Source organism: Ambystoma mexicanum, chromosome 8 (genome assembly GCF_040938575.1).
Source record: "Ambystoma mexicanum isolate Mex_15411 chromosome 8, UKY_AmexF1_1, whole genome shotgun sequence".
NCBI classification, from domain to species: domain Eukaryota; kingdom Metazoa; phylum Chordata; class Amphibia; order Caudata; family Ambystomatidae; genus Ambystoma; species Ambystoma mexicanum.
The window spans coordinates 797,664,410-797,689,832 of record NC_090929.1 but is presented as its reverse complement, the minus strand read 5'-3'; the positions used below and the strand labels follow the sequence as shown (position 1 = coordinate 797,689,832).

The 25,423-nt window shown below is 46.2% G+C and overlaps 1 protein-coding gene across 4 annotated transcripts in view; it reads right to left on the bottom strand.

Moving 5' to 3' along the window:
* Window positions 1-25,423, bottom strand: part of SIRT1 (sirtuin 1) — a 2,084,986-nt gene that overhangs the window by 883,217 nt on the left and 1,176,346 nt on the right. For all 4 annotated transcript variants that reach the window (XM_069610638.1, XM_069610636.1, XM_069610637.1 and 1 more), the window contains one exon: window positions 4,743-4,822. In XM_069610638.1, the coding sequence (XP_069466739.1) occupies window positions 4,743-4,822 (80 nt within the window). The remainder of the gene's footprint in view (window positions 1-4,742; window positions 4,823-25,423) is intronic.

Here is a 25,423-nt window from a genome sequence, read left to right as displayed (position 1 = left end):
TACTAGAGTAAAAAGATGTGGGTGTAAGGCCGTATGTCAGTGCGCTTAGGCCACAATTATTTCTAGTGTGGTGTGCTGCAGAGATAGTATTCCAAGGTTCAACTCCCAACCTCACTTGAGAACAATTTAACAAACTATACTAGCAACCTGCGCTTGCCAACAAGATTTGTACAATATCCATATGGTTGGTAGTTCATTACGGCTTCATTATGTTCCCATTTGCAGCCAACGCGTGAACCGAAATTAAGTCTTTATCAAGGCTGATAAAAGAACAACGTGTAATTAAACAAACACAGGTAATATTCCAAAATGCAAACACAGTGGTTGTGTATACATGCCCGAGTCAACGTTAAAGGGACCGGAAAAAGTATGACAACAAATGAGAAGAATATGCATAAAAACATTAGAAACAAAGTGACACCGCTGAGTTATTGGAAAATAAATAATTAGCCTAAGTAATGGCTTGTCATTTTTATACATAAAACTCCAAGTTAAATTGTTCCTTTATCAGCCTTGAGAAAGACGCCATGTTGAAACACGTGTTGGCTGCATATGGGAACATAATAAAGCATAAATTAACCAACTAACAAATGGAAATCATTGTATAAATCTTGTTGGCAAGCGCTGGTTGCTAGTATTGTTTGTTAAATTGTTCTCCATGACGTTGAGGGTTCAACCGCAGTACTATTTCTGCAGCACACCACACTAGAAATGTTTGAGGCGTAAGCCCACTGAGATACGGTCGTACCCCCACATCTTTACTGTAACTTGCAAGTAATGTGTAACCTTGCCACTTGTGCTTGTTATAGGTGTTTATTTGTGACACAATGCATATTATGCATATTTAGTACTTCTCTTTTGAGTGGTTGACTTTTAATGCAGAACTATTTACAAAGAAAATGTTTTACTATACACTACTTGGACAATGTTTTTAAGTTGCGTGGCTGATCTGTATACTATCCCCTTGGTAGTGGTCGCAACCCTTGAGCACACATTACAGGTTTATGTTTGAACCACTTAAGTGCGATATTTAAAAAGCAACCCCTAACACGATTATGATAGGATATGATATGGCATTTATAACGCGTCTATACACAAGTGTTTCAAGGCGCGACGAGGCAAGGGAAGGGGATCACAGGGAGGACAGACAACGATCCTACTAGGCCAGGTGTCATTCAGATCGCACAAGTGCAAGGGATGGGAGGAGGGACAGTGCAGTACATGGGAGTAGATAACAACAAGTAAAAGTAACGGCCAGCAAGTGGAAAGTGCAAGGGTAAGTGCAGACATCAAGTGCGGGTAGGGGGACTGTAGGGATACAGAAACAGTCCACAAGTGCAGGGGTTGCCAGGCAGGCAGTGCAGAGGTGTGTGACTGGCGGGGGAGGGACCCGGGCCCGCAATCAGAAGGTGTCCAGGTAACCGGTTCAGTTTCGGTTACAGCCAGGAGGTCAGCAGGGGAGAGGGGGAGAAAAGCAGAAGCAAAGAGAAAGGTTTTGAAGTTCTTCCGGAACCGGAGATGGTTCTCCTCCAGTTTAAGGGAGGCAGTTCCAGAGGGAGGCCCCAGCTGAAGAAAGATCTACCAGCAACTCGTTGCTTGGAAAAGCGACTGACCCTGAGGGAGTTGGAGGCGGATGAGCGAAGAGCTCGAGAAGGAAGATATTTAGGAAGAGAAAGTTGAAGGTATTGAGGCCCCGTGCCCCAGAATGCCTTGTGGACAATGCACAGGGTTTTGAACTTTATCCTCGCAGCTACTGGGAGCAAGTGCAGAGATTTCAGTCCTGGAGAGATACGATCCCTGGGCTTGAAGCCAAAGACAAGTCTTGCAGTCCTGTTCTGGATGAGTTGCAAAGGGCAGAGAGTAGAGGCAGACAGATTTAGAAAAAGGTGGTTGCAGTAGTCCAGCCTATCGAGAACCAGAGCTCTGGAGACAGCGAGCTTCTGGGGGAAGGAGAGGAAAGGAAGAATACCTCTGAGGAGGTGCAGCTGGTAGTGTGACTTCTTAGACACATCAGAGATGTGAGGAGAAAAGGAGAGTGTGGAGTCGAAGATGACCCTGAGGTTTTTAGCCTTGCAGGTGGGAGCAGGAAGAGGGCCAAGAGAGGCCGGCCAGAGAGCTACAGGAAAGGTGGGAGTGGGTATGCCGATGAGGAGAATCTCTGGCATTAAAGGGATGGTCTAGTAAACATTTTTATTTAAAAAATAGATAGGCAACAGAAAAAAAAAAAATACTAGCATTCTCCGTTTTAAAACTTCCTATGTAAAATTTTGAGCTATTCAAGCTCAAAATTCGCAAAAGCAAGCACATGGGCGCATCCATTTTGTGAAATGGAGGCCCTCCTGTGCTGGCTTTTGCGGCACTAATGAAGGAAAAGCCAGCCAGCTGTAGTAAACAAAGGCTACCGCTGGGTGGCTTTCCCTTCATTAGTGCTGTAGGCGGAGGACGGGGACCGGAGACCAGAGCAGGAAAGCTGCAGCTGAATCTCGGTAAGTGCTATTTATTTATTTTTTTAAAAATAAGCACTAGCTGCGTTTTTTTTCTAAGTTTTCCGGGCTGGAGGAGCCCGGAAAACTTAGAAATAAAACCGCAGCTTTAAAAACGTTGTATTAATGTTTGCGGTCGCTTTTGAAGCGACCGCAAACATAAATGCAACGTTATTGTGTTGGAAAACGCTGCGGTTTTTCTTTCCAAGTTTCTCAGGCTCCTCCGGCTCGGAGGAGCCTGAGAAACTTGGAAAGAAAAACCGCAGCGTTTTCCAACACAACCGCGTGTGTTTCTGCCTGCTGTGGCTATCACTTTGGGTCTCCGGTGCTCCACCGGAGACCCAAAGTGAAAGCCACAGCAGGCAGAAACACACGCGGTTATGTTTACATGCCGCGTAGTGTTTCTACCTGCAGCTGATTTCCCATTTGGGGCTATCGGGCTCCCCGTGGAGAGCCCGAGAGACCCAAATGCGAAATGCTAAATGCTGCGTTGTCTGCCTAAATCTGCTTTCCCATTTGGGAGTATCGGGCTCCCCGTGGGGAGCCCGAGAGCCCCAAATGGGAAAGCAGATTCAGGCAGAAACAACGCGGTTGTTTTCCGCAATGCTGCGTTGTTTCTGCCTGAATCTGCTTTACCATTTGGGGCTCTCGGCCTCCCCACGGGGAGCCCGAGAGCCCCAAATGGGAAAGCAGATTCAGGCAGAAACAACGCGGCTGTGTTGGAAAACGCTGCGGTTTTTCTTTCCGTGTTTCTCAGGCTCCTCTGAGCCGGAGGAGCCTGAGAAACTTGGAAAGAAAAACTGCAGCGTTTTCCAACACAATAACGTATTTATGTTTGCGGTCGCTTCAAAAGCGACCGCAAACATAAATACAACGTTTTTAAAGCTGCGGTTTTATTTCTAAGTTTTCCGGGCTCCTCCAGCCCGGAAAACTTAGAAAAAAAAAACGCAGCTAGTGCTTATTTTAAAAAAATAAATAAATAGCACTTACCGAGATTCAGCTGCAGCTTTCCTGCTCTGGTCTCCGGTCCCCGTCCTCCGCCTACAGCACTAATGAAGGGAAAGCCACCCAGCGGTAGCCTTTTACTACAGCTGGCTGGCTTGTCCTTCATTAGTGCCGCAAAGGCCAGCACAGGAGGGCTTCCATTTCACAAAATGGATGCGCCCATGTGCTTGCTTTTGCGAATTTTGAGCTTGAATAGCTCAAAATTTTACATCGGATGTTTTAAAACGGAGAATGCTAGTATTTCTTTTTTTATGTTGCCTATCTATTTTTTAAATAAAAATTTGTACTAGACCATCCCTTTAAGGCAGAGGTCATTGGCGGCACACCACTCCTGGATAGCAGACAGAGATGAGGGACGGGGAAGAGGTGGACGAAGGTAGCCTGAAAATGAGCTGAGTGACATCTGCATAGCACTGAAAGTTGGGGGAGAGAGCGGCAATGCGGTGGGCAAGGAGTGCCAGGTATTGGTTGAACAGCCAGGGAGAGAGGTTAGACCCCTGGGGGCACCGCAGGTAGAGAAAAAGATACTGGAGAGGAAGGACCCAAGTTGGACCTGGGAGGGTTGGTCAGAGAGGAAAGAAGTCAGCCACGCCAGGGCCTGACTGTGATAACCTGGGTATCACCGGAGACAATTGAGCAGGATGGCATGGTTGACCGTGTCGAAGGCAGAAGAGAGATAAAGCAAGATGAACACGGGGTGTGAAGAGTCAAGGTTGGAGAGCAGGTCTTCACAGATGTTCAGGAGAGCTGTTTCTGTGCTTATGGCAGCTCTGAAACCAGACTGATTGTCATGAAGACAACCAACAGATTCAGTGTGGAGATTAAGCTGGGAGATGGCCAGTTTCTCCAAGAGCTTGCCCAGGAAGGGAGTGATGGAGATTGGGCGATAGTTAGCCGGGCAGGAGGGGTGGGCAGAGGGTTTTTAAAGAAGAGGGTGCACAAGGGAGTGCTTCAGGGGGGATGGGAAGACTCCAGTGGCGAAGGAGTGGTTGCAGAAGTCAGCCAGAGCAGGAGCCAGGGAGTCGATGTGGTCCTTGATGGTTTTGGAGGAACAGGGGTGAACCTGTTTTGACGAGACTTTCATAGATCGGACTTGTCTAGAAACCTCGTCTGCGGAGAACAGGGGAAAGGCAGAGAAAGAGGGAGGAGAGGTGGCAGCACATAAGCAGTAAGCATATAATAAGAGTAAAGGTTCAAACTGGAATACACTAGATCTTAGAGACAGAATATATTCGAAGAGAAATAAAATATTACCTGATTAAAAATATCTTCTCTGACAGCTTCACAGTCAACCGTGTATCTGCAAATCAAACATGACGCAGTCGCAAAAGAACCTGAAAATAATTGAACATGCATTAATTTTGTTTGCATACATTTAATACAAACATTTAATGGATAAAAACAATGGAACAAGTACTTCCACCTTTTAACCGCAAGTTAGTCACTGTAGTGACTAATGTACTGCTTGCCCCCTTTCCTTCGTCCTTATACGGTATCATCCCCATGCAGGGGATGGGAATGGCGCATGATGTGGAGCAGCATTAATTAAAAATGCAGCACCAGTCCCATGCATATCCACGTCCTGCACCCTCAGCTCTCCATCACTCATGTGCCCAGACTCACCTGTCAGGGGTTTTATGACCTATTGTCAATTTATTTAGCCATGACACGTGGGAGAATTGTATGGACAAAAAGGCTGCAATGATAAACAGGCATGGGATTAATGTATTCTTTGCTGCTCCTCCCACCCAATTGCTGATAGGCCTAAATAGAAAGTAACTGCACCTCTAAACACGCAATGGTGTTGAACTAGGTGCAAACCACAATTGTGTATGCTATTAGGGGATTCATAGTCGCAGCACTGAAAGTGTGTTGGTTTGAACGTTTGCCTTCAAAAAAGGAGCCATTTGGGCCTTGAGTTTGATTTTAACTCCTCGAAATATTTTCGCCAATTGCCCTAAAATGTCTTCAGTTATATCAAATCATAAATGGATAAACTTAGCTGAAGATTTTATTTTAATTTCCAAAATCTTCCACACCTGTAGTTCGAAATTCAAAGACTACTCATTCAGCGGGCTATATGGGGAACTGTTCTAAAAAGTGTCCCGTACTGCCCTTTTACCTGTATTGGAACTGGTTTACTACACCACAAAAGCAAGGGGGACTTGTTATTATAGTTTAGTTCATGCTTACTCAGATTCTTTAAAACAAAGAAACCCACTTCTTTGGTTTCTGTATTGATCACTAGTGAAACAAGAAAGCTAAGGTTTAAAAATCGAGGGAAACGAGCATATTTTTTTACAAAGACATTGAATAAAACGTGTGCAAAAATGTTTGTTAAAATTAATATAGCTTTATAGACCTGCAGTGAGGGCCGTACCGGACGTTATGGGCCCTGAAGACCGAGTTAACGAGCTATGAGGGACCATAACGCCCGATACAGCCCGAGCTGCAGGTCTATAAAGCTATTAGAACACCATCACTAAGTTGAATTAATGAGACATGTTTAATTGACGTACAAAAAAATAGCAAAATGGTAAATAAATGTTGCAGACATTTTTTGTTCTTCAATTAAACAGGTTTCTTTTTTTTATAGGGTGGTGGAAGGTGCTAGGGTGGGAGGAGTATGGTTCTAAAGTGGATTCAGGTCTGGGTATGCTTGCCCCCCGTTTAAATTAATTTTACTTCAGGTGTGCTCCCACCCACCAATCCCCCACTGCACAAATGTTAGGCAGTACCTACTCCACACAAATATGCAATTAAATAAACTTCTACAAGTTCAACATGAACATACATTCATTTAACAGCCAATTAATTTACTTACCTTTATGTGCCCTTTTCCCCATTGACATTTTTAGGCTCCACTGAACATTCATCAGTGCCTGTAACAAATCCTCTCATGTCCTTGGTAAATATAAAGTTCTCCATGCGTTCCCTCTTACGCTGCACTGCAGCTCATGTCAGCCTCATTTCAATTTGAAACGCAGGCAAACTTTTTTCTTTAATTTCCTTTCAGTATTTCAGGTCCGTGAGCCTGACACTTGGAAAGCGTTTCCATTGCTTTCCTTCACTTCGGTGCTCCTACGGGCACACGTTGCTCTGGGAACGTGTATTTCGGACCGGAAAGTTAACTCTTTCCGTTCCGGAATACACATGCCAAGCAACACATCCACTTTTCTACACTTCCCCGCCCGCGACTGCTTCGTTGCAGCCCAAACTACTGGCTGTAATCAATTTGTGGGCTATACCAGTGTGTGTAGCCCACAGATTGACCAATCAGCGTCCTAGAAACACCACTAAGCTGTTCTAATGTTGAACAACACTTGGGAATATGCAAGCATGTTACATTCTTTAAATAACCAAAGTAGTTTCACTATTATTGCTACCCATTTGCATTTGTTGTATTTATTGGAAGAACAAGGATGTCAATTTTGATCAGAAATGACTTGCAATACAATTTCCAGATGCCAAAGGCATTTTCCCAAACTGGTGCCTGTCAAATAGCACAAACATGACAAGTGGCAAGCCAGTTTATGAGGTGAAAAAAATAAAAATAGGAGAGACAGACAGATCAATAAAACAGAAAAATAAATATATTTAAGAAACCAGTGATACCCTAATGGGGGTGCCTACAACGAAGGAGGTGTACTGTATAAATATACAGCATTACATTATTAAGCACTACCTGAGGGGTTATGGGGTCAGGAAGGGCGATAGAGCAAGTAAGTGAAGTTTAAAGCAAGCTTTGAAGAGATTCACATGTTGCGCTGGCTAGGATTGTGATGGGCAGAGAGATCCAGTCCAGCAAGGCGGGTAGGAAGAAAGAACGGAAGGAAGAGGCCGCACAAGGGGCTGGGTGCATGCGTGTGATGCTGGAAATGCATTGGACGGACAGGGCCTCCTGTAGTCCCTTATCATGGGTGTTCTGTGTTTTCTGCACAGGAGTCCATGTGGGACTTCTGGCAGTGCAGTTCTTCCTCTTTTTTGGTTGCGGTGAACAGAGACCCTTGGGACACCCTTATGGCACCGATCGGTGTGGTACAACCCTGTACCCCTAGTTTATGTCTTTGGGTACCCGTTTGTGGCCCACAGAACAGGGTATGGGCTGGTGGCAGCTCCATGCTGAATTTGACAGGGTCTCTGAGAAGCCTCCATTTTGGGATACCCAGGCCCTGCCATAGGAATCAGTGAATTCCTGATAGGAGACAAGATGGCCCCTAAGGCTATTGGTTTCTATTAACTGCTATTTTGTTCTTCCAAAGTCCTGGGAAGCCCCGACTCTGTCCCTTCTCCCGACTGGCTGTTGAATGGAAGAACCATATTTGGTATTGTGGGGAAATCCAGGGCAGACTGGCTGGAGCCTTCCCAGTAACTGTACGTTTTACTCTTGGGGTGGGACCAGTATGAATTGAGTGTGTGACCAATATGCATTGCATGTTATGGGTGTTTGGTATCTCTGCGTTTGACACAAAGAATGAGACAGCCCTGCCGGAAACTGACATCAATTCAGTGTGGTGTGCTAAAAGGCTGGGTGCTTGCTCCAATCCACATTCCGTGTTATGGGTGTCTGGGTGGCAGTGAATGGCCTGAATTCACTGGGAGCCTGATTGGCTGGCTGCCTGCATGAATGCCCTTCTGACTGATTGGCTGACGGAGCTTGGCCCAGCAGTGTGAATGAGGGACCAATGTGTATATCTGGGGACCTCTCACTTCCCAATTTGTTCAGAAACTGAAGCGGAAACTTGAAGCTGCTTATCCTTGTAGCTCACCTGGAAGAAGAAGAATTGCTGCTGCTTTCCTTCAGCGAAATCTGAAAACTGTTGAGTCTGTCGAGGACTGATCCGAGAGAGGACCTGGCTAGGGGACATCTCCTCAAGCTACGAGGGAACATCGAGCAGAAGCTGATCTTCACCGAGGCACCCGGGATGCCAGTCCTGAAAGGCTGTCGACCAGAGACAAGGCCCACTGAGGAATCTCAAAGTAAAGCACCAGGACATCGAGACCATCAAAGTCAATTGTCATCAACCGGGGTTCGGAGGATTTCCGTAATCACTGGAAGCCAGTTGAGTCGTGTTGCCCACAAGCGGGATGCCATGCTGCTCGACGACCTTTGCCTAAGAACATTAAAACGAAGGGCTTCCGTGCCATCACACCGACCGCGTTGTCCTGCCGGAGAAAGTCGAGGTCGTCGACGACCAAGGAGAATCCGCCGGTGGGTTTCCCGCCACCCAAAGTCCACAAAGACGCCGACAAGTGAAGATCTGAAATCCAGCCGTGGTTGAGTTCCGATCACAGACGCCGACACCCGCAGCCCGCTGTCAGGCTTATGTTCTTCACCGATTCTTCGGTGCAGCACCAAACTCTTCATCAAGGACTCTCGACGCCCTGTGGCTCCTGCTTTAAAGGGAGTCCACCCCCCGAGAGATCCGTCGACGAACCATCAAAGAAATTACTTTGGGGTAATTGAACATTTTTCACCAGGAAACAAGACTATTTTAACACTAATGGACTGGGCTTATTAATGCGCTTTATTACAGGTTGCCCAGGTGGGGGGATCCTAACACAGAACTGTGTCTTGGTAGTTGGGCAAAGTATTCTGCCATTGTTTAAACTAACTTATCTTCATTCCTATGTCATATGCTGATACCCATTACCGTTTGATTTGTATGCCCCTACAACTGTCAGCAGTTGATGCATTTTAAAGGAGTCAATAGCTAAGTGTAGTACCTCATAGACATGGTATATATTTGCCATATTAGATTTGCCAAAGTACAAAGTGTGTTATTAATTGTGTATATAAAGTGAACCTTATTTTTATATAAAGAACTGTATTCACACATAACAGTGTGTGGACATTCCTTGGTGGGGGGCTTGGGGACTAAACCAGCCTGCATTACTTCCTGAGAGTACAAGCCTTGGTTGTTCGTCCATTGCTACGATAGAGAACCTTGGCTGGGGTGCTCTGTGCTTCTACTCTGACCATATAGAGGGCAGGAGTACCGATAAACCCCTCCTGTCTTTACAATGGGACAGTGAAATTGAGTGCAGAGGAGGGGCACAGAGAACAAGGTGGCAAGTAGACAGATTCAATCAGACCAGCACTGAATAGCAAGACTAATGAGGATGTCGTTGACTATGGGAAGAAACTTGAAAAGGGAACAGTTGAGCATGGAATGCCAATCAGCACTTTATTGTATTGGTAGGACAAACTGTGAAGTATCTGAGGAGCTCAGGGTGTGTGATGGGAAAGTTGAGAGCTTTGTTCCTAGGAAGGAAAAATAGTAGGTAGGCAGACGAAGGAAAAAGCTTCAGCCGTGGCCCAGTTTACTGAGCCCGGGGGTGGAAATTAGAGTTTTCAGAGTGGTCAGTAAGTAATAGATGAATTTCCAATTTTCAAGCGAACATTTTATTGTAGGCCTAAGATATGGCTCAGCACAGAATATATCCCATTAATTCTTTTTGGAGAATACATTTTTATTGTGATTTTCAATTTGCAACAAGAAACCACTAATTAGATTACAAATAGTCAAGATAAACCTCTCCTGGCACCCTTCACAACCCTCTTCACCCACCAAGATCAAATTTCACACCCAACGTTTTCTGTACATTAGCAAAGACACTCAAATAAATAGTTCCTGGGTTCAAGATCAGAATTAGAGAACCAGTAACATTTTACACCACAAAGAATTTTTTTTTTTAATGAGTTTACTTAACCATAACAGAAAAGAAAAGCAGAAAAAAAGACAGCAGTACATTTCCAAACACGCACTGTGCGGGCCTCGGGCTGCTGGAGGCACTGTGTCCATCAGACATTAAATAAGCCACGTAAGGTCCCCAAATGTTTTTCGGCCTGGCAGAAGGATGTAAAATAGAATAATATTCGACCTCAACATCATGGCAATACAAAATGTCGGTTTTCTACTGGTCACACGATAGGGGGGGCCAGCACGGCCCCACAGCATGGCAGCCCTTCTCCTTGCCAGCAGCAGGAAAAGGTTGAGGATGTGCCCAACCTACTTCGCCATTGCCTACGTATACCCCAGCAGAGCAACCACGGGGTGGGCGACAAACTCTGCCCCACAATTCCACTGGTAGTATTGAATAACTGTCCAAAAAGTATGAATAGGAGGACAGTGCCACACCAGATGCATAAATGTAGCCAGCGAGACACCGCTTGGCCAGCATGAGTCAGACGTATCCGTAAATAACATGTGCAGGTTAACTGGGGTTAAGTAGAATTGTTGCAAAGATTGGATACATTTATGTTAAGGAGAATTCTCATTCTATGGCTAATTTCCCTCACCTAGTGTGTCCCCCAGCAGATTTGCTGGATTTCTGGAGTTTATTTTTCCACCTGGTAAGAGTGTGAGCCTTTTTTCCCACTCTTACATGCGTTTTGCCATGTGTATTTCTACTGTTTGTGTGATCTTGGGCTCTGGAGTACACCACTCCATGAACCCCACTTTTTGTTTGTGTTACACAGCACCTTCAGTGCAGTGACATGGGGTTGTCTTTGAGACTTCCCACTGACTCCATTTTTCTGGGGCTGACTACTGTCCCCTAGAAACCGGTAAAGTTGCCATTTACTTTATGTAGTCATTTAAAACTACAGACCCAGTACACCCCATCTTACATGGAGTATTGGAAAGGGTTAATTCCTATCCCTTTTTGTCTGTGCCTCTCAGAGCTTTGTTTTGCTCTTAACATTTAGACTTGGCTGGTGGTAGTGGTATCTACCCTAACTTTTCTACCGCGATTATACTAGAGAAACGTGGTACTGTTCCAGGCTATTATATTAGCCTCGAACATAAACCCGCTTGACCAAATACTCTTTGTTTTGGCTCCAGTCGGGTTTATTCGCCATTTCTTTTTGTTAAAGTCCTTCTTGTGTTTTACTTTGCGCGGCAAACCAGGTTTGCCTCCGTTGTTTCCCGTCTTTTGGCGGGCTTCACCGAAGAAGCCCTCCTTTTGGCGCCTGGGTGTCTAGGTGGGCTGAATGTGATGGGGGGGTGTAGTCACCCCCTGCACAGGGTCTCCCAGGAAACCCAAGTCGCAATTTACGTCCATTGGTTGGAGGGGTTGTCCGGGCAGGACAACCCCCCCTGCTGTGTGATTGACAGCCAGGCTGTGTGAATGGGGGATTTTTGGATAAAAGGCAGGACTCTTGGGCTGGAAGTCAGAGTCGCCACTGGAACTGCAAGAACCAAAGAGGTGGAGAAGACCCCGGCGGCAGCAACTCTGAGTCCCGGTGAAGCCCTGCTGCAGTCCTGAGCTATCTACCCTTCGACGACAAGAGAAGATCCAGTCCGGAGTCTTCTTCCCTTGAGCCTGGTGGGATCAACCAAGCTCACTTTCCACAGCCAGAGGATCCTCTTCTTGGTCGAAATCGCTACACACTGCTGTAGTGGTCCGGATAGCCATCTGAAGAGCCTCTCCTGTTTTAAAGGAGCACACCATTTATTCACTGTTGCTTTTGCTGCTGCTGGCTTCATACCTGGGTAGTGCAGATCGCTCCAGACGTTGTCCTTCTCGTCTCCATGACTGAAGCTCCAGGAACTGTGAGTCTGCAGGAACAACTGCCATAGCACCAGCTTCTTCAGTCGAATAAGGTACTGTGTCCAGCTTCGAGGAATTGGGCTGAACCCTTTTTCCTCACCCAAGGCTTGCCCTGGTCTTCCTTCCCTCTTATAACTTTTGCTTCCTTTTTTGACAATTATCTAAGTACTCCTGGCAATCTCAAATCTTTAACTGCACTAACCGTGTGATCCTCGACAACAGGAACCCTGTTCCACTTGACACTGGCGCAGGCCTTTTGACTTTTATTCACTTGTAGGAAAGTGTCCTCTGATTCGATCTGCCTTGACAACTGTATTGCCTATGATTTTTATCCCCAACTCTCTTGTGTTGATTCATGTGCCAAGTGTGTTTTAACTCTGGTAACATTTCTTCCCGCGGGTACGCTCATCTTTAGTAAGACCGAACTGTCATTACTGTCAAAAAGTGATTGCATATGTACCCCCAGTAACGTCTTTGTTTCACAACACCGGTCAGTCAAAACCAAAAGGTACTTACCTTGAATTGTTCTGCACAAGGGGAATTGGTTGCGTGTAGTGTACTTGAAGTGTGGTTTTAATATTAATGGAACTGAAGTGTTCTGTGAACAGATGCTTTAAAATAAATGTACTCTTACTTTTTAACCAAAAACCTTGAGTCAGTGTTTTCTTGAGTCACAGTAACTGTAGTCCTTTGTGTAATCTCTACTACTGCTCATTTTCTCTTGAGATCAGTCTGGCTGCTCCACTACTGCTACCACTTTAACAGTGTAGTACAGGCTTGTACCAAAGGTGAACTTGTATTACCACTTGTAGTCTTAATTGTGTGCAATGGTCCCTAAGGGCACTGCACAGGCTTCTGCCTAAGAATTTAAACCTGCTGTTGACTGCCACCCATTTCGCCTGAGCACAGCAGAACTGCCAAGTATTGTCTCAGAGAGGGACACCCAGAGCGATCTCCCACTTTCCGCAGAAATCGTTACCCATCCCGCCAACCTGTCAACTATGCTGGCGTACAGTCTGGACAGCAGCTGAACACCATACCCCATGCTTACCAGACTGAACCAGGGGCTCCCTGGGAAAAGAAGGGAAACCGCTCCCTTGGCGCATTGCACAGCCTGAAATAAAGAAAAGCATCTAGCGCTGACATGCTGCCCTTTACCTAAAACTCATCCAGTGTTTAAAATTGCCCTCCAGGGAAAATATCCTGCCAGCAAGAGATGCCCAGCTGGGCCTTGTATTGCGTATACCCACTCACTGGCCAAGGAGATCTGTTGTGAATGAGTATAATACTTCAATGTTTAACAATCAAAGGTGTCCCGTGTAAGGAAAACATAGAAACAAAGTTCTCTCACCTGGGGGTTGGAGCAAGAATAGCAGCTGAATATGTAGGAAAAAGGATACTCAGATGGAGATTGATCTCTGTTTCCATCTTCAGATGACAATTAGAATTCCCCCCGAGAAACACCCAGTGACCCGGCACAAAGGCCAGGGTTCCCAGGGAAACCCTCTTGGGGAATAAAACCCTGTGGAGCTGCTAGTGAACGTAGACTCCTGGAAACGTCCCGTAGAAGTAGATTACGCTATCCTGGGAGTGTGGTGATGAATAGGCGTGTCTTTAAAGGATCTGATCCAGAGCAGAGGTGTCAGATTGGCTGAAGGGAAATAGCGAAACAAAGTGATTAGAGTTGGTTCTGCCTAGTACTGGAAAAGACACTTCTAGAACCGGGACTCTTACCAAGGGATCTGATGGTAGCAAGATTTAGAAATGACAGTAACCGAAGACCTGGTATGATCTGAAAGACTGGGCACACTGGATAGTGCAAAGCAAAGAAAAATGATGAATAAACACTGAGGAGTAATTGGAAGCAATCTACACACCAGGTGGAGAATAGAGAACAATAATTACCCAGAATAAACGGAGACCCTCTCTATCTTGATGAGGTTCAGAAGGGATGAGAGCACAGGGCGTTGGATCTGGATGCCGAAAACCGAAGAGCAAACTATGAGCCCGCAAGATAAGAAACCAAAATTCCCATAAATGCTTCAGGAGAATCGAATGCCTACCAAAGGAAACCCTCGTAAACCACACCGGTCGAAGGCGGATGCAGCAAAGAAATTCTCCCAAAGCGAGTTGCTTGGGCAACTCTGATAGAACACTGGAACGGGTAGGCAACGAGGCGTCCTAAAGTAAACACACAAACAACAACGACCAATGCAGTTTCAATGGTAAAGTGGCAATAGGAAAATAAGCCCAAAGGCAAGCCTGAGTAGAAAGAGGAAAGGATTCCCTGAAACGGACTCACGTAGCGTTCGCCAGATCCTAGGGAGAGTAGCAACGCGTCCTTGTCCAGGATAAGCAGGCTGATAAGCTGTCGGCGCGTCGACCCGGAAACGTTGCAAGGCATTCTGGGGCGCGGCGACTAGACTGCTGCACATACTGCAGTGGTCTGCGAGAGCCGCCATGTTTGAGTCAGGCATGTCTGCGAGAGCCGCCAAGTTAGAGTCAGGCATCGCGTTATGGATAACGCGGATAATCGTGACAAGATCCCCTGGACATGCAACGCCCCCCTTCCCCTACCCCAATGCTCCACCAGGCTTTCCAAGTGACCTCAAACCATGTTTTTAGCTCTGACTATACACTTCAGAGAATGGAGTATTAATACCCTCAATAATAACAGTGCAACCAGTGCTCTTTCAAACTGGAAACGTGCGACATGTCCAGGACTGGGTCATACCAATAAGCCAGCAATGATGACTGACCAGTAATTCAGTAGGTTTCGAGGTACAGAAACGCGAGCCCGCCCCTCTCTAATTAGGGCGTTAGCTTGCTTGAGCCTGCCTCCCCTGCCATATGAAGTCAGCAATTATAGTTTGAGATTTTAAAAAAGGAGGGGTGAACCGCCATGGGCACATTCAGAAAAGTGTACAAGAACCTGGGAAGAATGACCATTTTTTATCAGAGATAGCCTTCAATACAATGTTAATGGCAGATGCTTTCCCCGAAGTTGTGCCTCATAGCTCTCCTGATGCACCACTTCGGAGGATCATGCCAGTACCACCCCCATGCCATTGGAAGCCCATCACAGAACCTCTTCCACTCCATCGGTCAGGGGGAACAATACAGACTTTGTGTGGTTGATACTAAACCCAGAAAATTTCCCAAACTCAAGTGCATCCACCATGATTGGCACCAGGTTGGTTTCAAGGTCATTAAAACACAAGATCATGTCACCCGCGTAGAGTGAAATCACCAGTTTATGACCAAATAGGCTTATTCCCCTCTATCAATGTGTCTGAATCCAACCATCTCTGCCAAGGGTTCCACTGCTAGGGCGAACATAAGAGGGGTGGGGGGACAAAGAGTACCCTTGCCTTATACCCCTTCCCCATGTCAATGGGGTTGGAGAGTGGCCCGTTCACCCTTAGCCTCGCAACAGGGGCCGTATATTGCAGGGACACCTTCAATATAAACACCTCCTCCCCTCCAATGCTCCTGGCCACAGTGAACAAGAAGGGCCATTCTACAGAATTGAATGCCCTCAGCGTCGAGAAGAGCCGCTATCCAGGAGGACCGGCGATCTAGCACTGTTAGAAGACACCCTGCACAGCCCATACAAGGTGGACAGCACAGGCATAAAACCCGCCTGGTCAGCCCAAACGCACTTCGACATCAGCAGGGAGAGTTTGCGAGGACCCTAGCCAATATTTTACTGTCCAAATTTATCAAAAAGATTAGCCAGTATGATGAACAGTCTTCAGCGTCCTTCCCCAGCTTTAAAGGCAAGGTGACTACTGCATCACACATCGACCCAGGGAGGCGCCCATCTGCTAGCACCTGCCGAAACATGTTGAAAAGGTGAGGCACCAAGATTGGCGCATACACCTTGTGGAAATCTTTTGAGCCGATCGGACCAGAGGCTTTCCCGGAGGGAAGCGCTATGATGGCCATATGCATCTCCTGCACTATGAGTGGATTGCCCAGCAATTCTCTCCCCCCTGGGTCAACCAGTACAACCCGACCAGATGCAGATAATTATTTAATGCCATCTGGATCACCCTGTTCTTGAACGAATAAAAGTACTATAAAATGTCACTAGCGCTCCAGCAATTTCCTCACCTTTCTGCAGTAGGTCCCCGCTGGCTGAGATGTGGGATCTCTTATTTTCCACCCTTACTGCTTGCGCCAGTAGCTTACCCGGCCTCTGGCCCTTCTTCGTACTGCCACACCAACGCAAGTCAGTAGAGAAACTTTGCCTCCATCTCAGCTGCCTCACTGAACCTCCCCTAGCTCAGCATTGAATCGTGCTTTCAGGTCGGTGTACTTGAGGAAAAACGAATCCACCTCCATGCCCTGCAAACGAGACTCGCTGTCGGCTAACTCGACCCGTAGGGTCCTAATGACCCATGCCTCCTTCGTGATAAAAAAAACCCACTTGAAGGCTTCCCATAAGATGGAGTAAGAGGCTACAGACCCTTCCTTCTCTTGGAAAGAGTACCCCGTCCCGGACCGGCAGCCAAAAACTGCCACATTGTGGAGGGTCTCGTTTTTGAAGAACAAGCTCCTACCCCCTGCCACTTCCCCGGTATAGCAAACGACACGACCATGAGAGCATGATCTGAAAGTGTATGCGCCAGGATAGTGCAGTCTCTGAATCACCTGGCCACCCCTTAACCGAGACCAATATGTAATACAACTGGATAGCTCCTATCCTGCTAGTGGAAGTCCCTGCACACGTTCACCAGTTCCACTATGGCACGTTTATGCATGGCCTTAGCGAATGCTCAATTCCCGCCCGCCCCCCCTACCCGACCTGTCCAGCTCAGGGCTCATAATAGCATTAAAATCACCTTCCTAGATGACAACATTCGCCGGATATCTCCTGTGTTGCTCCTCTATAAACTCCAGCGTATTAAGAGAATAAGTATTGGGACCATAATAGTTAATGAATGTGAACCCCTGCCCTGCACCACCACGTAGAGGATCAGGGCCCTCCCCTCAGAGTCCTTCACCAGGTCCAGATACTGGAACCTCAGCGTCCCTCCTATGACTATACATTTGCCCATTGAGTAGCGTGAGTAGGAGGAGAAGAAGAATCTGCAACAGCCCCGGGTTTCGGCAAATGCAGTTTCATCCGAGGGTGTGGGGTGCGTATCCTGTAGGAAAGCGTCATCTACATGGGGCTTCCGTATATACAGCAACATTTTCCTTGACTTGGAGGTGCAATTTAGACCTACCACATTCCACATTATGCATTTAACCCCTTCACTAGCCATGTGTAACCCAGACGATCATCCTAAAAACAGAGATCCCAGTAGACCACCCACCCGAGTGGGCCTGAGATATTCAGAAGGGGCTGCTGACACCGTTCCAAAGAAGACACCCCCTCCTTTGATTCCAACCCAGATAGCAAATGCTCTTGTTACGCTGACCTGGTATCCACAAGGACGCCACCCAGCCGGGTTACTCGCTGGTATGCTTCTTAGCTTTGCCCTGATGTGGTCTGCAGGGAAGGTTCTGCCTTGTGGTAGAATTAGGCGTGCTCTCCGTCCTGCCTTCTTTGCAGGGGTGCGTTGTCTTTCATGGGCGAGTGCGGTCCAGTTACTTCACTGACGCCGGCCCGTTTGATATTGTTCAGGTAGGTCTTATTGCTATTCTTTAGTTTTGTTGCTATCCTACATGCCTTTCTTTGTTTAAAATGTCTTTTTTTCTCCCTTTGGTATGCGAAGCTTCAGCGCGGTGAACTTGCTTGGTTGAGCCCTGCTGGTAAATGATGGCGCATTAAGAGCGCTATGATGCGGTAAGTAAGCGCTATGTGCAGCGCTGCGAAGTCTTGCCTTTGCTAACCTGTGTTTTCCTTCCTTGTAGGTAGCGGTGTTCTTCAGCGCGAGTGGAATGTCCGGAGTGGTGCCAGCCGAGAGGCGACCAGCCAGGTAAGCCTTTTGAGCAGTTCGTAATTTGTAAATGTCTCTACTGCTTTCTTTAATGCTGCCTCTATCTTCCTCTTAGGTCGTTCTGTCCGGGAGACGTGCAGATTCGAAGGAGCTGTTCTCAGTAGCTGCGAGTGTTTAAAGATGAAGACTGCAGGTAAGATGCTGCTGCTAATGATGTTCCTTTTGTCTCCTTGCAGGTTCTGCTTCTCCGAGGTTCGAGGGAATAGCTGGACACGGTGAGCGTCACGTTGCAAGCTGCAAAGTAACGCGAAGCGTGTTGTCTTGCTCGGGTGTGGTTTAAATAGCCCCAACAAAATAGTCCAGGTAAAGTAGTCCCTAGGCTACCACACCCAAAACACTAGACCGCATAGCTTGGTTCTTAGGAACCAAGCTATGTGGATGCCTCCATGTTGGCTGACAATACAATAAAGTAGTTCCCAAGCATATTGTTATTCATGGTGTATGAGCCTGCCGCCATAGGCGCCAGGACTGGCCCCATGAGGGCTTTTGAAGAAGATGCCAGGCTCTAGAGGCCTGAGTCCTGACTCCACCTGGCCAATGGGTTTGCCAGAGGGGGCTTTGGGCGAGGGTGGTGACAGCTATGGCAAACCCGGGTCCCACCTCGCTCTTCTCACAAATAAATCCTACAATTTAGAGGTAATTCCTCCCCAATTTACCAGATCTGGATTCCACATGTCTCCCCACATCTACCTCAAGTTAATCTGGCCCTGTCTCATGGCTAACCCCTTTAGTGCGTGGAAACCGCCCAACGTCAAAAGCAACCAACCATGAACAACCATAGCAACAGCAAGTCCACTCACCTTACCTCCCCCTTCCCTCACCAGCAACTCCAACCTGCCAGTTAGAGCCCCACCCCCACTTTGGCGAGCCGAGGCATGGGGACCTAAGCCATCCCCACGCACCAACAATGTTAACACGTGCCTCGGCTTGAGGCTACCACATCCATCGGTAATAACCAACAAGGAAAAGAACATTGGAGGATTGTGCTTGTGTCAGCCAAAGTCTCTGTTCTGAGGTTTACCCAAATTGTTTCTGGCCTTCAATGTTCTGCGCCGCAGTCTACTGTGTCAAGGAAATCGCCAGTCTCATTTGGTGGTTAAAACAATAGGCCTTTACAATTATGTTTGACACGCACCTGTACAGGAAATAACATGGTGTACTTTAACCCCTTAGCCTTGAGCTTCTTCACCTCCAAGTTCCTGCTGGCCGCCTGAACCTTGTTAGAGAAATCAAGGAAAAAGTCAGGTTTGGTCTGTGAGGCTACTTGGCTCCCGGGATCACCGGAGGGCGTAGTCTCTATTCCTTTAATTGAGGAGACTGGCAATGATGTGCCTGGGCGGTGCACCAGGCACTGGAGTCCTCCCTCCGGTGGGCACGTTCGACCACAAATCCCAACAAGAAGCCATCTTGGCCCAGTGCTTGCCGCAGAAATCGCTTCCACTAGCCGAACCATGGGGCCTCTATCTGTCGCCTCCAGGACCCACACAATTCTGAGTTTGTTACGCCAGGATCTTGACTCCAAGTCGTCCTGCTTTTCAGTCAGCTCTTTAACTGCTATTTTTAGCTGGGCCATTTCTAACTGCTATTTTTAGCTGGGCCATTTCTATTGATCTCGATGCAGCATTGTCCTCCACAGTGGATAGGCTTTGTCCAGCACCATTCAGTCTGTTACCATAATTATGTAGCCTGACCTGCATATGGTCTACTTTACAGTTAAGGGTGTCAACGAATGAAAGCCTACCTGCAGCTGCGTTAAAATGCCTTTAATGTCCTATAATGCAACAGAGGGGCCGCTGCCTGAAGTTTCCTGCACTGTTCATGTCTGGAGTTCCCCGTGTTGAGTGCTTGGACTGGGAGACTAACATAGGGGAGCATAGACTGGTTTTATCTGTTTTCCCCATATTGTCCCGTGGTGTTTGGGGCCTGCAAAGTGATGTGGCACTCTCTCCAATTGAGCGGCACAATGCGGGCAATATGTGTCTGTCTGCTGCTATGATATCCTCCGGCTGCCAGCGCGCTTGCAGTGAATATAGTTTAGGGCCGGCCTCCACAGCCAGCAGCGCAGGCACCAACCTTCAGGGACCCACCTCTGTTCTCGGAGAAGGCAGCCCAAAGCGAAGGCAGCGATTTGTCGCACCGAAGCTAGTTAGACTGTGCGCCCAGCACCCTCAGCGGGTGCCCGACAACTATACTGCAGGGCTCCCCGGCCGATGGAGGAAGTAGTTGGGCGTGCTGGTCTGCCTGGCGAGCCCTCGTAGTACGGTAAAGATTAAGGCAGCCTTCCCCAGGTTGACAGTATGAGTGAGGGCGTGGACAAGAGTTCAGAGCCCAGGGCTGCTCAGCCAGTTCTCTTTCAGCCCACACCTTGGCATCTCTGCGGGGGGTTCAACACAGTCACCGAATACGCCGGCACTGCTGTCCGACACCTCGCAACTACATACATTTCTGTGGGTCTTCTGCCCCAAACGGCCCGACACACTGCCTCCTCAGCGGGAGCTCATTTGGCTGTTGTGTAGGGCCACTGCTTGCCTGTACGAGGTTGCCCCGCCAATGTCCCCTCTGACGCTCCACTGACTTGCGCTTTCAGTGACACAGCGGCACTTCTTGAAGTCGCCGATTTCTCTCTCCAGGTCCCACAAAAGTTGCGGCGGTATTCAACTCTGCGCCTGTACCAGCAGCCCTAAGAGGCACCATTTATCGATGCGCTGGCTCTTCAGTCATTAATTACTTAGCACTTTGGAACGCCTCGTAGTCGACGGCTCAGGATATCTTCTGGATATTTGGCAAGTGAGCCGGGAGCTCACACTGAAGCTGCCATCTTGGCGCGGCTCTCGAGTGCACCCCCATGCCTTCCCAAAGAATCTTATCCAGAATTCCTGCAGCTCATCTCTGCCCTCTTACTTCTCAATCATGTCATATGCAGCCATGATCATCAATAAATCGAACCAGGTTTAGCAAACACTTGCACTTTGCCTTCCAGTGTCTTAGGACAATACACCTGACCATCACCATGGCAATACTTCTCAACTTTTCTTCCAAGCTCTGAAAAGCAGATCAGAATCATCAATATCTAAAAAAGGCCAATTGTAGAGGTAAACAAGACTAAAACCTCCTCCTAGATCCATTCAATTTAAAATCGGAATTTGCACATGGATGGGCATGGCGATAAGATGTTAAAAGGTGCCTTGGGTCCCCACAACCTCAACAACACAAATTAGAGTGGGATTATGCTCTTATGAAGTTTAACCTGTGTCCCAATATGTCCTATGCAATATAATAAAGAGAAATAAGTTGCATATTGGTGTCCCTGGAAGGATGAGGCGGTTTGTCAGTCCTGACAGACTTCTGGAGACAGCCAAAAATCATTGTTAATTAACTGTTGGTTAGTGGTGATCTCAGAGTTGGTCTGAATCGCTAATATATATTGCGACATATGCCTCTGTTTAGCCAGAGAAGTTAAAAAGCGGCCGGACTTATTGTACTGCTTGTAGAAATCGCATCCCACTTTATGTGCAAATAGAGCACCCTCCGAATGGATCTTGTTAAGGTCGGTATACAGACCATTCACTGAATGAATTTACATCGACAGATTTTTTTTATCTAAAAGTATTTACTGAAAGACTTTCATCGAGAAAATAATTCACTGAATTTTTTGATGAAAAAGCTCAAATGTTTGGGGTGTTTAAGGGCAAAAACAGTACCCCTATTAAATAAAAGTAATCGGGTGCTGTCCAGTTCTGAAGTTACTCACTCACACTGACTGGTGTAGTGTCAGCGAGTAATTTCAGAACTGGACAGCGCCCGGTATGCAAGTCATCACAGAGAGTACATGTTGTACCGATTTTATTTTTTACATAAATTGCATTTACGGATTTTACATTAAAAAAAGATAAGTGTTTATATACCGAAGTTCTTTACACTAAAAGTGTTTCGGTGTATAAACTGTTTTCATTTTATGTATGTAAATTCGGTGAAACGTCGTTTGGTTAAAAAAAAAAAAAAAAAAAAAAAAGAACAAAAATGTCAGTAAAACATGCCCTAGATGTCAATTTTTCGAGTTAAAGCAATGTTACCGTTAAGGTCAGATTTGGCATTATTGAGCAGGCGTAGTTCATCTCTGGATGGATGCACGCTGCTCAGGATTGAACAGCTCTTCAAGGATGAGGGGTGCTCCCTATTAGGGACAGTTTTTATAAAGTCCGACTAAGGGCTTCATAAAACCATATCTGAGGCAGTACAATACTCCACTCTTAATATAAGGCTGTACAACCTGACAACATTTGGTAGCATAGACAGAGCAACCAGGCTTACATTATGAGGGAGAGAGGACTGTAGCTTGGTACAAATAAATTGTAGTATACATTTAGTCCAAAGAAACACTGGGACACTATGTATTATAAAAGGAAAGGGGTTTATTTAAAAACAAGTAGGCCAAGAAAAATCCTGTGGAAGTAAGTACCCTCACTTACCATATAAGCACAATCATAAAAAACCAACTCAATACTTAAGGTATACAAACCAAAGTATAACCTTATTTAGATCACAAATAAGTCAATGTGAGTCAAGCCTATAACACATTCAGAATGGCATTCTGCTATTCTTGGGGAGTGAAACCAGGTTAGGTATACTTTTATAATACAATCCATAATTCAAGGGCAGTAGGCCCTATTGGTCTCAATATACGGTGTTATTCAGTTATAGACACACGGAATTAGACCAGCACTGTTCCAAGTATATCTTGCAACGTATGTAACTTTCTTCAAATATGAATGGATACAGTTACACATCAATGTTACATTTTACAACACAGTTCAGAAGGAGAAACTTAACTCATATACTACCTAGAGGCCTTAAGCTAATCAAGGACAAGTATGAACTTTGTCAAACTATTTCAGAAGTGCGAGAGGCAATTCAGACAAAGCACAACCCAACAGGTGAATTAACTCAGCAACCTTACAGTTTTAGACAAGCAGCAGCTATTCAAGGTCAGTAAGTAACCCAACATACATAATCCTCGGGTATCGGGGCGCCCTAACAAACGCAAGACAACGAAGTAGACAGGACAGTGTGAGTACAGCAGGGTAATCAAGAAGGGTGCGGGGGGAGAGCCTCAGTGGAATTGGAACCTTTTCAATTGCAGACAAATACAGTTTAAATATTTTTGCGATCTTAGGTCCACAGGAAAGGAATTCCAAATTTTTGCTGCTTGAACAGGAAAAGAGCTTCACCTACTATTTGCAAGTTTAAAGTCTGGTATCATAACCATAGCTACTGTTGAGGAACGCAGAGTTCTTGGATGGTTCATAAATGGTCACAAGATTTTGAATCTAATGAGGGGAGTTGCCGTATAAAGACTTATGGCACAAGAGCTGCTGTTTTAAATTTTAATCGGGCAGCGGTGGTTAGTCAGTGGAGGTCTTGAGAGAGAGAGATGATCTCTTCTAGATTTTCCTTTGACAAGCCTCACTGCGTCGGTGAGTATTACATGTAATGTCTGTTTTTTTGTTTTATGAGCACAAAGAGGGCATTAGCATAGTCCAACCTGGACAGAATGGTAGCACGAGCTAAAGAAGAGCAGTTAGATTCAGAAAGAAAAGGGTGCAAGTTCTCAAGTAGTTGCAGGTAATAGGTACAGTTTTTAACAGTCTGATTAATATTGGAGTCGGAATCTAAAGCATAGTTGAGACGGAAGCCTAATGTTTTAACTTTCTTGGATACTTGAATGCGACGGTCATTGATGGAAAAAGACGAGTATCTAGAATCAAGCTTGGAGCAGGCATGAGCAGTACCAAATGTCAAGAGCTCGGTTTTATTGCCGTTGAGGCATATCCAGTGTAAATTCATACATGTTTCAATGTGGTTGTAAGTAGATTGGAGAGAAAGTCAAGGTCAGCCTCCTGACAATTCAAGAACCAACTGTGTATCGTCTTCATAATTTGTGAAACACACATTGTGGTTGTCCAAGAGATCACACAGTTGTTTAATGTACAGATTGAAAAGCAAATGGGAAATGCAGGCCCCCTGAGAAACTCCACAGACTATGGGAGTTGAAGAAGAGGTGGCATCACTCAAGTAGACTTTAGAGGTCCGATGCGAAAGGAAGGACTGAACACAATTGATGGCATTTACACTGCATTGATCAATGTCACCAAGAGGGTGAAGCATCTAGAAGGTCGAAAGATGGCGTTCGGTCCAAAAGGACAAGTAGGCCAACTTTTCCTTTGTCTGCGATGTTGAACATATACGATTGAAGGTCTAAAAGAGCGGTCTCCGGACTGTAAAATGGGTGGAATCCTGATTGACATGAAGGATATCGTTAGATTCAACAAAAGATTGAAGTTGTAGAGTTGCACTTTTATCCAAGATTTTCAAAAGAAAGTTACAGTTTGTAATAGGGTGCAAGTTATTTGTATCTTTAGGGTCAAGACCAAGTTTTTTTAATTAAAGGTGTAATAGTGACCTTTTTGATTAAATATGTAAGGCATGGTTATCAGAAGTATGGCAGACCCAAAGAGTGCAATCCAAGGGTGTTTAACAGTATATGGGTGAGAACAACACCTAGTCTAAACCTAAAACTAAGACAGGCGCAAGCTATGACCATCAAAGTAAAGAAAACGCTGTCCTATCGGTGTTGTGTCAAAACAAAATGGCCTATACTAATAAACCTATTGCCAAATCCATACTCTATACAACAAAAGGGTGTGGGACAAGGATATGTATAACAAAAGAGTGTAGTGTAAACTGAAATATACAAAAGGGTTTTGGTAGTTCAGGACTGCACTACCTTGCCCAGGTTACATCACGCGACAAGGCGGAACAGTGGCATGACTGTGAGCACCCCTTGAGTCTATATGCATCAGGAAGCAGTTTCTTCAGAAAAGGCAGGATCCCTTGAATCAATGTCTTTTGCTTGGCATCACAAGACTTTTCCCAAGATCTTACACCATGCAGGTTTCCCCTCTTCCCAGGCCTTCTCGCGATACCCTTTTGATGGGTTCACCTTCAACTTTACACCACTGTTCAGTCACTTTATCAAAATGCAGGATTCACTTTCCCTTGCTTTCATTTGGCATCCCTCCATCGGGTTCATTGCAGCTTTTAAATCACAGTTCAGTTAACTTTACCAGTTCTACTAGCTTCTAACACTCAGGCGCTCTTAATGTCTTTTTAAACAAATATTTGGTGCCCTTCCACCGATTCACTCAGGTCCCCCTCCTCCGGGCTCAGACCTTCCTCCGTAGGCAGTTCTGGCCTCCCTCGATCAAGCGCAAGCCTTCAAACCACTAGCATCACACTTGTTACTTTGAAATCCTTCACGCTTTCACTTCAAAGTACTTGCCAGTTCACTACAGAGTCTTCTGATAGGCGATTGTGTCCCGCCGAGTCACTTTTCTATTGTAGCCAGTGCATTTATTTTCAACAATCAGG